At 32.9% G+C, this 13,151-nt stretch overlaps 2 protein-coding genes across 2 annotated transcripts; one reads left to right on the top strand and one right to left on the bottom strand.

The window, feature by feature from the left end:
* Positions 1 to 4,733: 4,733 nt before the first annotated feature.
* On the top strand, positions 4,734 to 6,229 carry LOC140665552 (cuticular protein 1). The gene is made up of 2 exons (XM_072891793.1): positions 4,734 to 4,808; positions 5,432 to 6,229. Exons 1-2 carry the CDS (start codon positions 4,797 to 4,799, stop codon positions 6,002 to 6,004), a joined length of 585 nt encoding a protein of 194 aa, XP_072747894.1. The 5' UTR covers positions 4,734 to 4,796; the 3' UTR covers positions 6,005 to 6,229.
* A 1,153-nt stretch (positions 6,230 to 7,382) lies between these two features.
* On the bottom strand, positions 7,383 to 12,651 carry Smc6 (Structural maintenance of chromosomes 6). Its single transcript, XM_072891756.1, has 12 exons — positions 12,535 to 12,651; positions 12,143 to 12,335; positions 11,633 to 11,785; positions 10,012 to 11,548; positions 9,676 to 9,895; positions 9,412 to 9,582; positions 9,147 to 9,334; positions 8,867 to 9,032; positions 8,668 to 8,781; positions 8,394 to 8,588; positions 8,181 to 8,314; positions 7,383 to 7,992 (listed from the first exon to the last, which is right to left on the bottom strand). Exons 1-12 carry the CDS (start codon positions 12,640 to 12,642, stop codon positions 7,956 to 7,958), a joined length of 3,216 nt encoding a protein of 1,071 aa, XP_072747857.1. The 5' UTR covers positions 12,643 to 12,651; the 3' UTR covers positions 7,383 to 7,955.
* Positions 12,652 to 13,151: the final 500 nt, after the last annotated feature.

The following is a 13,151-nucleotide window of genomic DNA, read 5'->3' as shown; positions in this document are numbered from 1 at the left end:
AGTGTTATGCCTTTGTAATTTTTACATTTTTGATTGGTTTTTTATTTATCTTTTTTATTTTAAATGTGACTCAAGGAAGAACTTGAAAAATTACAATAATGAGACCAATTATCAGTGTACGAATATTGATATAATAATTAATAATTCATTAGTATTATGTCGTAATCTAATTCATCCGTTTTTTCCGTCTATTGGCGTTTGTATCATGTCATTGCGCAATACACATTTAGCTGTATATTAACTGACCATGCCAAACGTCACTTCTCGTATACAGTCCTTGAATGGTTCGACGATTTCTTATGAGGCATTAATAGAGACTAAATTAGAAAATTATATAGTATAGGCTTTTATCATGATTACCTAAGAGAAGTTTGTACGATTGGACTCGGCTAAAGATATAATAGAGTGCAAGAATTTCCAAAGCACTCATGACAGGAGTTGATCTTTATACAAATAATCTGAATATGTGATAAACTGTTATATATTTATTTTTAGAATCCAATGGTTCTCTAAAATAATTCTGAAATACACTAATAGAGATGTTTTTACGTAAAAAGATATTTTAAGAAATTAATATTTATTAAAAAATATTTAAGAAATTGTAATATTTATTTAATTTTACATATTAATAATATCCAAATTTGTTCCTAAAATTATAATTGTGATGTTTCTTAAATACTCTATGTACGTATAAATAGATTTTAATAATAAATATATGATAAATGATTTATCTTGCAAAAGTATTCTTTAAAAAGGATTAACATATATATTGGATTCTGTCATTTAAGGTTGAAAAGAGTTCTTGATAAGTTTTCGAATAACTTGTATACGCAGACAGAATTACTTATAAAAACACATGACATATATTATGACCTTTTTCGATCGAATGTTCAGAAATACTCACGGACATGTGTGTCTGTCCATGGAGATACTTGGTATCCTCTCACATGCGATAAGTGATCTCTATCAAAAGCACCCACATAGTCGAGGAAACGTAAGTAACACCACCTCCTCCTCATCGTCATCGTTGTCGCAAAACTTTCCAGACATTCCATACGTGTCTTTGCCGAATGTATCGCGACAGACGGGTTACGCATTGTTGCGTCATATCATCTAACATCATCGGGGCCCGTGCCGACGATCAGAGAAGGAAAGAAAGGGAAAGAGAGACAGAAAGAGAGAGAGAGAGAGAGAGAGAAGTAGAGCACTTTCGTAAAGAAGAAATAGGTAGGTCGCCAATATAGTATCGCGCGACGGGTCCGCCCCGATCGATTGCGGGCCCGCGGGGCATTATCGAGCAACCTCGTGTTGATCGAGGCTCGAGATTTCGCTCGTCACCGTCGCGTTCGATTTTTCTCGTCCGCTCTATCTCCTGGATCACACTCTTGCCCATGAGACCTGCGTGAAAATATTATTTCGATCGATCGATCAGATTATTTTAATATAACGCGACAAATTGCCGATACATCAAAACGATGAAAGCCGAATGCTTGCTTGGACTTTACATGCGATTACGCAATGGAGGAAATGATTTTTGGAAACTTTAGATATATTCCGCACGCGCGACACCCGCAAGACGGATCGCTTTTCGTACCTTTCCATTTGCGCAAAACGCATAGAATACATATTTCTAGACAGATTTTAATTTGCGTCGATTGCGCGCATAAATATTAATTATAATTACATTATTCGAATAATACATATATTAGAATTATATTTCAATAATTTAAATAATCACTTTAATTATTCAATTTTTTATCACACTTTAGTTTAGTTTAGTTTATTGCTCGCGGAAAGAGACGTTTATACTAAAGAACTTAATTAATACCGATATAATTGGATCTTTCTTCGTCGTCATAATTTTGCATAATTTATCATCATGCATTCAATAACTCAAGTGTATTATAATGATATCACTCTCTTGTACTTTTTTTAACGTCAAGAGAAAAGGCGCTTATTCGACGTTTTCCATATAGGGGGACAGTTTATGAAGTACAAACAAGTGGAGATTTCTTTGCCACCTTTCTTCTCGCGTTCGGCACAAAAAAGAGACCCGTTGACTTTGATTCGGTCAATTATGAGAAGGTTTGAAGGTCGCGGCAGGAAGTCAATACGTACGGCAATAATTGGCAGCAAATTATATCCCGGACATCGAAACTGCTCACCTTCTTGGTCGAGGAAAACACTTTTAATCCGGATCCCTGCAGCGCGTGTCAATTATCGAGACAAGTCTTGTTGTAACTCTCTTTTGAAATCGTCGTGTGAGTCGCGTATATTACTATAACGGGATACATCTGCACGTCTTATTTATATATGAAAATTAACGACCTTCACTTCTCTTAATATACGTAAGAATATGACATATCTTTACATATTTTTTTATTTGCACTAATGTTAAAAAACAGAATAAATATTGTTAAAAGTATACAATTTCAATATAATACATGACGTTACACACTCGTAAAGTTAATTAAAATAAATATATTGTATAATTTAATCTCTTTCTTTTCTCTCTTTTTGTTTTTATTTGATATGTAAATACCTGTTCTATGTTTTATATATTGCCAATTGCATATAAATATTTTACATAAACCAAAAATTAAAGCTTGTAGACTCTTATACATTACAAATAATGCGAGGTTTTAAATTTAAAAAAAATTGTAAATACATACAAAGATATGAGAAGAATAATATACATATTTATTAGCTTCTGCGAATTTTTCTTTATGTTTTATAATGAAATTTTTAATTGTTATCAATTTTGAGTGAAGTTTGTTTGCCTGTTACGTACGCGCGTCAGGTGATGTGTTTCGAGAGTATCCAGAAGATACATCCGTCAGGCTTCAAAATTACACAGGACAAGTTTCGAAACGTTCATATAATTATCTGGGTTTGGGATACTCAGACACAAGCAACCTATATATCCGTTAAGTTCTGTTTGAATGTCGATCGACACTGTTGTCGCTCGCGCAAGTTGATGCAAGTATAGCAATGCGTAATTCTTTATTGCACAGTACTGTGTAATGTGTCAAATTGATTAAATTGCATTTCGTGTTACAATAATAATGACTGGTAATTAAGATCAAAATTAAAAAGCGATAAAAAATTGGAGTAGATATAGTAATTGATTAACAAAAATAACGCGATATAAATATCGATAAAATAAATCTGTAAATATAATTTAAATTAGTATCATTAGTTAAATAAATTAGAGAAATATATTAGAGAATTATAAATTATAGATATTCACATTCTCTATACCTACAATTAAAATATTATAATTATTAATAGAAATTTACTCTGTTATATATATATAATGTAAAGATATATATATATATATATATATATATATATATATATATATAACTTTTATCATACATAATGCTAAAAATGTTCAATGTTATAGAGATTTTTTTTATATTTTTAATAAAAAAAGTCAATTTAGTTAATGAGAAATTGCTTATGTTGTAAGATTTTCAATGCGCCATCTCGAAGACATCGGTTGTCGAAATCACTAATTACGGACTCTAGTCATAAGTTAAAAAAAAGTTATCTCGCAAGAACATTGTAATATCCACTAACATCTAATTTTTAAGCAATCGTGACAACCATGAAAAATAGCCCTATGATAAAGGTCCTTTCGATATATTAATTGTAGATCAGAATGCCCGGACCGAATAGTACATAATTAACAAACGTGCGGGCATTAAAATCATCGATCAAGGAGAAAGAGAATAGAATGACGGATGAGCTCTATGAATTTATAAACGAATATATAATTTGATGATAGCTAAGAGAGTCTCCATAAAGATAAGAAAAAAGAAAGTCATGGTATTTATTATGAGCCAAGAGATTTGCAAGCATAAGCTTAATATAAAGAACATGTATGAGTATAGTGAGAAAAGCATTTGATCATACTCAGTAATTATGTAATTGCATAAAAGAAAGACACATATGTCAAACTTAAAATATTAAATATTAAGAAGTTAAAATTCATATTAAATCCAAAATGATTTCTGTATAATTTTTGAAAGAGAATATTGTCTTATGTAGAAATATACAATCTTTCCAGAAAAAAAAAATTTTTTTAATTATAGCAGATAGATAACCTTCTTATATAAAAAGTCTCGAAAATTACGGTAAGAAATATAAATATTACAAGTTCTCAGCGACCATGAACTGAAATCATTAAATATTATTAATTCACATTTTATATTTAAATTTTTATAAACTGCAGATTATACAGATTTTCACGATATATTAAAGTTTAAGTCCACAAAATGGACTAAAGTGTAGGATTGTTACATATGAGAAAAAGAAAGAAATAAATACAAAATTCGGCAGAGTGAGAGAAAGAACAAAGTAACTTTGTAATAATTCTCGATGCGGACGAACGAAGCGGAGGAGGATTAGCTAACTCCTCGGCAAGGACGTGGCCTAGACGATGAAGACAACGACCGGTGCACTCTTCGGATCTTTCGGATTACGAGAGTAAAAGCCCGATCTGATCCCGATGTTCATTTTTGTTGGGCGTGGTTCGATTTCTTGCGCAATTTCGTTCCTCGTTGGCCGCGAATCGGGTAACCGTCGAAGGAACCGTCACCCAGTTACATCAGTGAATATGCTCTGTTTTTTATGTGTACATGTTTGTGTTACGTGGAGTAACGTGGAGTATAGTGGGCCTCTCTCGCGGTTCCCGAACAGAGAGGTATAAAAGCCGAAAACCATCCATCGTTTGGTATCATTCGTATTACAAACTCGCAAGATCAAGCAAAGTACCGATCAACTGAGCAACAATGGCCTTCAAGGTATTGCGTCCATTTTCAAGTCCGCTCGACGTAAGCCGACACATGTGCGAGAAAGTAGATCCGATCGATTCTTAATAATTCTGGTGAATTTTTCGTTGTATGACAGTTTACCGGTTGGATTCCCCGTAATTACGAATTATGATAATTCCAAAAATTATAGGGCGGTGCATCCCTGTTTTCTTACGAATATCGTCGTTTCCTGTGTTATTTCATTAATCGATTAAGAAACCGTGTGTAAATTAATTTTACGGGAAAAATTCATAAGTAGAACGTTTAATGCATTCTTGATAAATTGTTGGATATTGTATTATTATTACCATTTTACTTGCGAATCGTTTCGCGTATTACGTGTACGAATTGAACAGAATTGCTATAATATATATTTTAAATTAAAATTGTATTAAAAAAATTAACAAAATATCTTAATGCAAAATTTAAATGATCCTAATGATATTATATTTTTGTTAATCCAATATACATATTGTTTTTCATTTCTTTTACAATTATATAATACGATTTTATTCTGTAATCATATTATTTGCTTTTACTCTATGTTTATATCACATTAATTTGTCTTATATATTTCTATGAATTTTTTATTCATATTTCTTTGTTTTTTTCAGTTCATCGCTTTCGTCACCCTGATCGCCGCCGCTAATGCCGGCGTGATTGCGCCCGCCCCTCTGGCTTACGCCGCGGGCCCCGCTGTAGTCGCTGCCCCCGTGGCTAAGACCATCGAGGCCGACTACGACCCGCATCCTCAGTACAGCTACGCGTACGACGTGCACGACAGTCTGACCGGCGATGCCAAGAGCCAGCAGGAGACCCGTGACGGCGATCTCGTCCAGGGTAGCTACTCCCTTTTGGAGGCTGACGGCACCAGGCGCATAGTCGACTACACCGCTGACCCAGTCAACGGTTTCAACGCCGTAGTTCGCAAGGAACCTGCCGCAGTCGCCGTCAAGGCTGTCGCCCCGGTTGCCGCCCCCCTCGCCTACGCCGCAGCCCCGGTCGCCAAAATCGCCGCCCCCCTGGCCCACGCTCCCCTCGCCTATGCCGCCCCCGTCGCTAAAATCGCCGCTCCAGCCCTGGCTTACAGCGCACCCCTCGCTAAGATCGCAGCACCTGCCGCGATCTCCTACGCTGCAGCGCCCGCCGCTTTTTCCTACGCCGCCCCCGCTGCCTACCTCCACTGAACTGTGACCTGATTGCCATTTAGAAAGGATATACTTGTCGAATAAATTTCAATTTTTTTCAGCAAGTATATACTATAATATACTATAAGAGAGTTATAGATTATCTTCGCCCATTTTCAATATGCTTTGTTCAGTAATTAAATTGAACTCTGAAAAGTGATCTGATTTAGATTAGATAGAATTATTTTAGCTGCGTTTCTTTTAAGAAAAAAAAATTATTAATTTTTTTTTTTTATAAAAGTGTAGCGTAAGTCTTTCAAGAATTTGAAATAACTGCGTCTTAAATTATAGATTAATTATAATTTTGCGCGAAATATTGTATTCGTACTTTTGCCTAATCTCTTGTCTTAATTACTGATCGACGCGAGTTAAGATTTCAATTGGGCAAAATTGTTGAAGATGTGGAATGTGCAAAATTTCTATATCTTCTCTTTTTGTCAAAATAGATCATCCATCAAACTGAATAAAAACTGCATTGTTTGACAAATAATTCGATATTATTTTCACGACTGACATATCATAATATTACATAATTTTAACATATCTAATTCTTTAAATGTTTACACACCGTAATCGTTATCGTTGGATAACGTAATACGTTATCCAACTTTTAATAAGAAAAGGGTACAAAATTGCACGAAAGTTATCGAGGAATCGTGAAAATTTCAGTGGGTCCAATTACTGAAATTAGGTCAGTCAGGCACTACCTGCCGTGGGCCCGCTGTTGTTTGTTATCCTGCCTTTCCGAGACATTACCGATTCACGAGCGCTCGCCGAGCACTTTCTCCGGGACGGTGGCCAGCGTGCTCACGCGCGGATTACGTAATGTCGTTACCACGCCCCGTCCAGCCGATACACACGCACGGATCGTGCGCGCATCGCATGTAACACGCGCGTAATGCGTAAAGGCGTGTTGCGTTATAAGCCCGGGAACCCCGGCCGGACCAGATCCGCGCAATGCCGCGCGAACCTTGATCCACTTACTGGTATGTACGTCCCTCCACCGCCCACCTCTCAGCATTCTGGATCTTGTGCCTGTTGGCAATGAATCAAATTCGAAGAAAATTCTCGCGAATCTGTTAACTATTCTATAAAAACTGGTTTTATAACTTGTAATAAAAATTAGATGTACTATGATGTATTGAATGAATGTTAAAATTTATCCAAATATAAAATGAAATTACCTTAATCTATTCAATTGATTTTAGATAAAAATATAACTCTTTCCAATGGATAAGAATATTTTAATAAAGTTTTTATAGTATAGTTATATAACTATACAAGTTATACCTATATAAAATACAGTGTATTAGTTTAGTGTTTTTCAATCTTTTATTATCAAAAGAGAATCTATGATAAATTATACAATCAGTACAATTAAAGGCACTTTTAACATTATTGCTGTAACGTTTTCATTCTTTTATGTATATTGTAACTCGGTTAAAAAAATCTGTTGCGAATATTGAATCTAGATCAAATAATTTTTTAAATAGGATTTTTCGGAAATGTATTATATAAAAGTAAATTTTGCATCTGTATTACTTTCATAAAATTGACACTTTTATGAAAGTAAGAGAGAAAGAACCTATCAAAGAACATATCAAATCTAAATATGTAAGTTTTTTTTTTGACAATGTAAAAACATATTAACATGAATGCGAAATATTATCTAACGATAAGTAAAAATAACATATTATTATGAAAATATGTTACTTTTGTATCATTCATATCAGTTGAGCAAAAAATAAATACATTCGCTTATTTCATACAATCAATGAAAAATACTGAATCAGAAAAAAATATTGAAAGAAAAACATATTGGGCACGTTCGGAGAGATACTATTAGCGCTAACAGCGTCGTTCTACCTTTGTTCAACTTTTAATGAATAACAAAGATAGAATGACACCGTTAGCGCTAATAGCGTCTCCCCGAACGCGCCCATTGAAACATTTACTGACTTAGACCTCTCCTCTCTGGTGGTTGTAACCTAAAATAAAAAGAGCATGTTTATTCTGCTGTAATGTTCTTAGAGAATTGTTAACTTTACCTCACAATATCTCTAATAAAGAATTTTTACTTAAAAAAAAATATTTAAAAGAATCTCAATTGCACATTTAAAAATAGAAAATATCTCATTATTTTTCTTAATAGCAAGTTGCAAAATCGTGTACTTACTGATGAATTGTTACATAATCGTCGGAAAGAATGTGCGATGTATCTAGAGGTGTAAGGAAAACAAATTGACTTTCTGGGTGAGATCTAGTGTGATCTAAAAGAATGTCCATTATCACCCGTCGATTTACCTTATCCTGTAAATAAATATATAACAGATGATTACTTTATGCGGATAATAAGTATCTTAGGATGTATGTGAAAAGAGTTGTTTACCATGAATACATCGAATTCGTCGAGAAAATAGAATGGTAGCTGAATGCAATCCCATAAGGCTAAAATAAACGCGACGGTCGAGTAAGATCGTTCGCCTCCCGAAAGTGATCTGGTGTCGCTACTGGTTTTTTTATCATTTCGCGCACTCACTTTCAAGTCAAGCACTTTTGTTTCATGATCAATTACTATAGTGCCCTAATAAAATACAACAAAATAATATTTTAAATAGCAAAAATTAACATCGTATAATTAAAAAATATTTTTTTATAACTACCTTATATTGTCTTAGAGAAAGCATGTCAGTGAAAGATTTTTGCACAAGAGTACTGTACAATTTCTTCAATTTCAAAAATGTATTCTGTCGACGTTTTACTCGATCCATGTGTTTCTACAACGTACGAATATATTATTATAAATATTTTCCTTGATAAAATATCGATTGAATAATCGATAAATATTAAAGATTTACTCACTTCCCAACTTTGTTTTAATTGAGACGCAAATTCAATATTTAATCCATACTTTTGTTCATTTTCTTTCAATTGTTGACGCAAATCATCCACACAGCCAAATTGATGCTCTACTTCGCGAATTTTGTCTCGTAAATCATTCGATAAAGTTTTAATTTCGTTTATCGATCTGTATGAGACAAAATCGGTAGCAATATACATCAATATAAATACATAAAAAATAATTTAAATTTTTGAAATAAATATATGTCATAATGTTACATCGTCACTTTATAATACTAACCTTGTTGTATTTATTCGGGGACATTTTACAGTGGCATTGGCAATTGCTTTCTTTGTAGCTCTTTCTTGTATTTCAAATTCTCCAGTTGTACATTGTACAGCTTGACGAATTTCTGGTAATTTTCGAGTAGCGCGCTGACACTCAAGCCGATGTCCTTCCTTCTTCTGCTTGAGCTCTTTTATTTTATCCTGCATAGATATAAACATATATATAGATATAAATATATATATATTATTAATAAATAATGGAAAGAGAAAAGACATACATTTAGAGGATCAATCACTGTGTGTAAATTGTGTCTTAAATCTCTAAAATGCTTGACTTCTTTATTGAGAGATTCTACATTTTTCTTAAGTTGCTGCACATTTTCAGCTAAGAGTTTTTCTGAAGCAATTTCCAATGTTAACTTTTTCTCCAATTCAACAGCTTCGTTTCGCTATAAATAGTAAAACAATTTATATAGTTACACTGTTTTGAACAATAAAAAAGGTAGTATCTTATATGATTCTGTTTGTGTTGTATTACTCACAAAAACGTCAGCAGATGTAGCTTCACTTGAGTCGATTTTATCTTTCAATTCATTGATTAAATCAGTACATTCACTTTGCGCGGATTTTAACTTGCGAACTGTTGTATTTACATTATTTAATTCGATATTAGTGCGCATTACTCTTTCATGTACAGCATTTGATGTTGCATTGGCTTCTCGCTTTTTGTTTTCCATTACCTGAAGTTCTTCTTTCAGTGTTCTTAAAAAAAAAAAAATTAAATATAAGTAATAATTACATTTTACAATTTTCACATGTTACTTAAACAGAATAAAATTATTTCAGAATACAAAACTGAATAAAGTCTTTACACTTACTGTATTGCTTCCATAGTAGAAACTTGCAGATACTTAGCACGTGTGCCACACTTTCCACCATAAGTCCTGTAATTTGGATCAGGATAGAATAAGTCACCTCGTTTGGTAAAAGCTCTTTTGCAATTCTTTGGCACTTTTGTAACATCTGACATTATCTCGCAAGCCTCGTTACTAGTTGGTATGAGAAGTACACATTCAATCTGACATTGATCAATCAAACAGTTAGCCACAATAGAATCTTCTATAACCATCGCTTCGAAGAGATTAGAATACTGTGATGACCGTGTACAGTGTTGTCTAACATCATGCACTTGGTTAAAAAACTTGCTACATATAATTTGAGGAGTATTTTGATTGTGAAAAATTTCCTTCATAATGCTATTCAATAATTTAGCATCTTGATTATTATCCACACAAAACGAACTAAGCATACGAGAATTTAAATAATTTTCTACTGCTGGTGTCCAAGATGCATCCTTCACTTTTATATAAGCTCCGATAGGGCCACGTGGCTTCTCCTTGAATCGTTTTCTCCTATACTCTTCCTCAATTCTTCTTAACAAACGCGGTATGTTTGGCCCAAACACACTCAGTGCATTATCCGATTGTTGTTCAAATGCATTTAAATCTCTTTTAATCTTCTCTATGTGTCTATTGAAATTTTCTACTTCGATTTTGGCAGACTGTACTTCTTGTAAAAGTCGCATCTTATCGGCTTCTAAGTGTAACAATTCAGTTTGCTTTGTACGTAACGAGACATCTAATTCATTCAGTTTCTCTTCATGTTTTGATAAACGCTCTATCATTTCTTTTCTCTTATTATGTTCTTCATTATTGCAACTTTCTAACTTTTGAACTTCCTTCTTCAATAAATTAATATCATCTTCTAACCGTTTTCTTTTGCTTGATACAGAATATAATTCGCGCTGTTTATTAGAATGAGCTTCACGTGCGGTGGAATATTTTTCCTTTGCACTATTGTAGGCTTCACTGCTGTCTACAACTTCTTGTTCTGCTTTCTGGATTTCTTGTTTCAATTCTTTGATTTTTGCATCAATTTCTGCATCTTTTGCTTCCACAGATAATTCCACATTCTGAAGTTCCATCATATTATTTTCATACATTTTTAAAGTGTCGTGTATCTTATTAAGTTTAGATTCTTCCACAATAGCCTTAGCCCATTGAAGTTCCATTTCAAGATTATTCAGTTCCTCTCGTGATACGTCTATTTCCTCTAATCTACGTATATGATCCTTCAATTTTTCTATCTCTTTTTTAACTTGTAATAAGGCTTGAGAATGTTGCTGTAATTTGTCATATTCGCCTTCACAAATTTCTAAAGCTTCATTGTAATTATTTTTGATGGCGTCCAAAAGAGTAGCTTTCATAAATAGATTGTATTTTTCATCAGCCTTAGAAGTAACTAAAAATGTTCTTGAAACATCCTGATTTAGAACAGAGATTGGATTATCAATTTGTATATTCATCGTTTCTATAATATTATCTAATTCATCTCGTTTTGTAGAGATGATCTCTCCTGTAAATAATATATTTGTTTTTATGAATATATATAAAAATATACTATTTAAATTATTGAAAACAAAAATTATACTTTAAGTACCTCTCCAGTTTTTAATCTTATATGACGAGGTATTTCCAATGGTACGTACAACTGTTATTGTATCACCATAAATATCAGGTTTAAATGCACTATCTCCTTTATTAATTAATGTTATTTCAATAGTAGCTGAATTCTTGCCTTTTTTTATAAATTCTGTAATGTCATAATAATTCATATGTTATGAAATTGTCTTATTAATAAAAAATATTAAAAAAAATAATGCAATATTTATAGAATAGTACTTATTTTTGTAAATAAAAGAATGTATAAAACATCAGCAAAAATGTATAATTATGTAAAATAATTTCACATTTGCATAAATAAAAATAAGCAAATCACATGTTTTATATAAAAACCAAAAATTGCTTTTAATTCTATCAAAGTTGATTTTTCAATATATTCAGTAAGCTAAATTTTTGCTACTACACCTAATAAGTACTATCTATCTTTTAACTCCTAAATCCATTTTATCAATACACTATGTATAGAAAAGTTAAAACATAAAAATACCTTTGACAGAAGTCCCTCTACTCGTGACATTTGCTCTCGCGCCAAGTCCAATAGTCAATGCTGTTAGTATGGCACTTTTGCCACTGCCATTACGTCCCACAATAAAGTTAACGTTCTCATTCAGCACTATCTCCAAGGCTTCATGACACATGAAGTTACGGACACGAATGCTTTTTACCTTTCCAGTTGTATACTATACAAATAATGAAATAATTACACAATGAGAATGTCACATATTATTTATATACAATTTTCAAAAATTACAATAATCTGAGAAGCTTAAAGCTAAAATTAATTATTTAATGTTTTATAAATTTTATATTTAATCAAAATCAAATAGTTTTTATCAATATAATCGATGTAATTTTAATGAAATATATTGTCTAAGATACCTCTGCAGTATTGTTATTCTCTTTGTCAATATGCTTGGAACGTTTAGCCTGCTCAGAATCAAGCTTCTCCGTGGCTTTCTTTTTCCGACCGTTCACAGTTTTTTCCATTTTTCGAGCTGCCACAACAATAATTATTTGACGTATTTAAACAATAAGCGAGAAACGCGACCAACGTTTAAATTTTATCATTGCAACATCGATGTGGATTTGTTCACATTGGTCTTGAGATTCTATCCTAATTTCTCCAACAGCGTTGAATGTCGTTAAAAATTCGAAATGGAAAAACGTTTATCAAGCTGTATCAAATACACAAATGTGAGTTTCTTCATCAAACATAGAAATTCACAGTCTTCAACATGTCCTGTCCTGCACACGCCTGCACGTTCCCGTTCCCGCCAGGCGACAATTGGTGATAGCGATAGCTTTCTTTCTTTTTCTTGGGAGCCTACGCTGTACTCAACGCACACACGACGATCCCAAACACACTGATCTCTGCGCTGATTGGTCGGCGTCTTTGCTTTTGAATCCGAGATCGAATTATAGGGTCGAATGTAAAGTAATATTTATGTCTATGAAATAAGAAAATAAGTATTATAATACGCTATAAACACAATATA

Source organism: Anoplolepis gracilipes, chromosome 5 (assembly GCF_047496725.1).
Source record: "Anoplolepis gracilipes chromosome 5, ASM4749672v1, whole genome shotgun sequence".
NCBI lineage: Eukaryota > Metazoa > Arthropoda > Insecta > Hymenoptera > Formicidae > Anoplolepis > Anoplolepis gracilipes.
The sequence above is the reverse complement of the archived record's forward strand: the minus strand, read 5'-3'. Positions and strand labels throughout refer to the sequence as shown.

Bases quoted from the DNA above. Each gene is read 5' to 3' on its own strand.
- Smc6 (XM_072891756.1), bottom strand. From the start codon at position 12,642: ATGGAAAAAACTGTGAACGGTCGGAAAAAGAAAGCCACGGAGAAGCTT. The intron at 11,549-11,632 runs GTACTTAAAGTA...TATTATTTACAG, and splicing joins TAAGATTAAAAACTGGAGAG to GAGAGATCATCTCTACAAAA. The intron at 8,315-8,393 runs GTAAACAACTCT...ATTTATTTACAG, and splicing joins ACGAATTCGATGTATTCATG to GATAAGGTAAATCGACGGGT.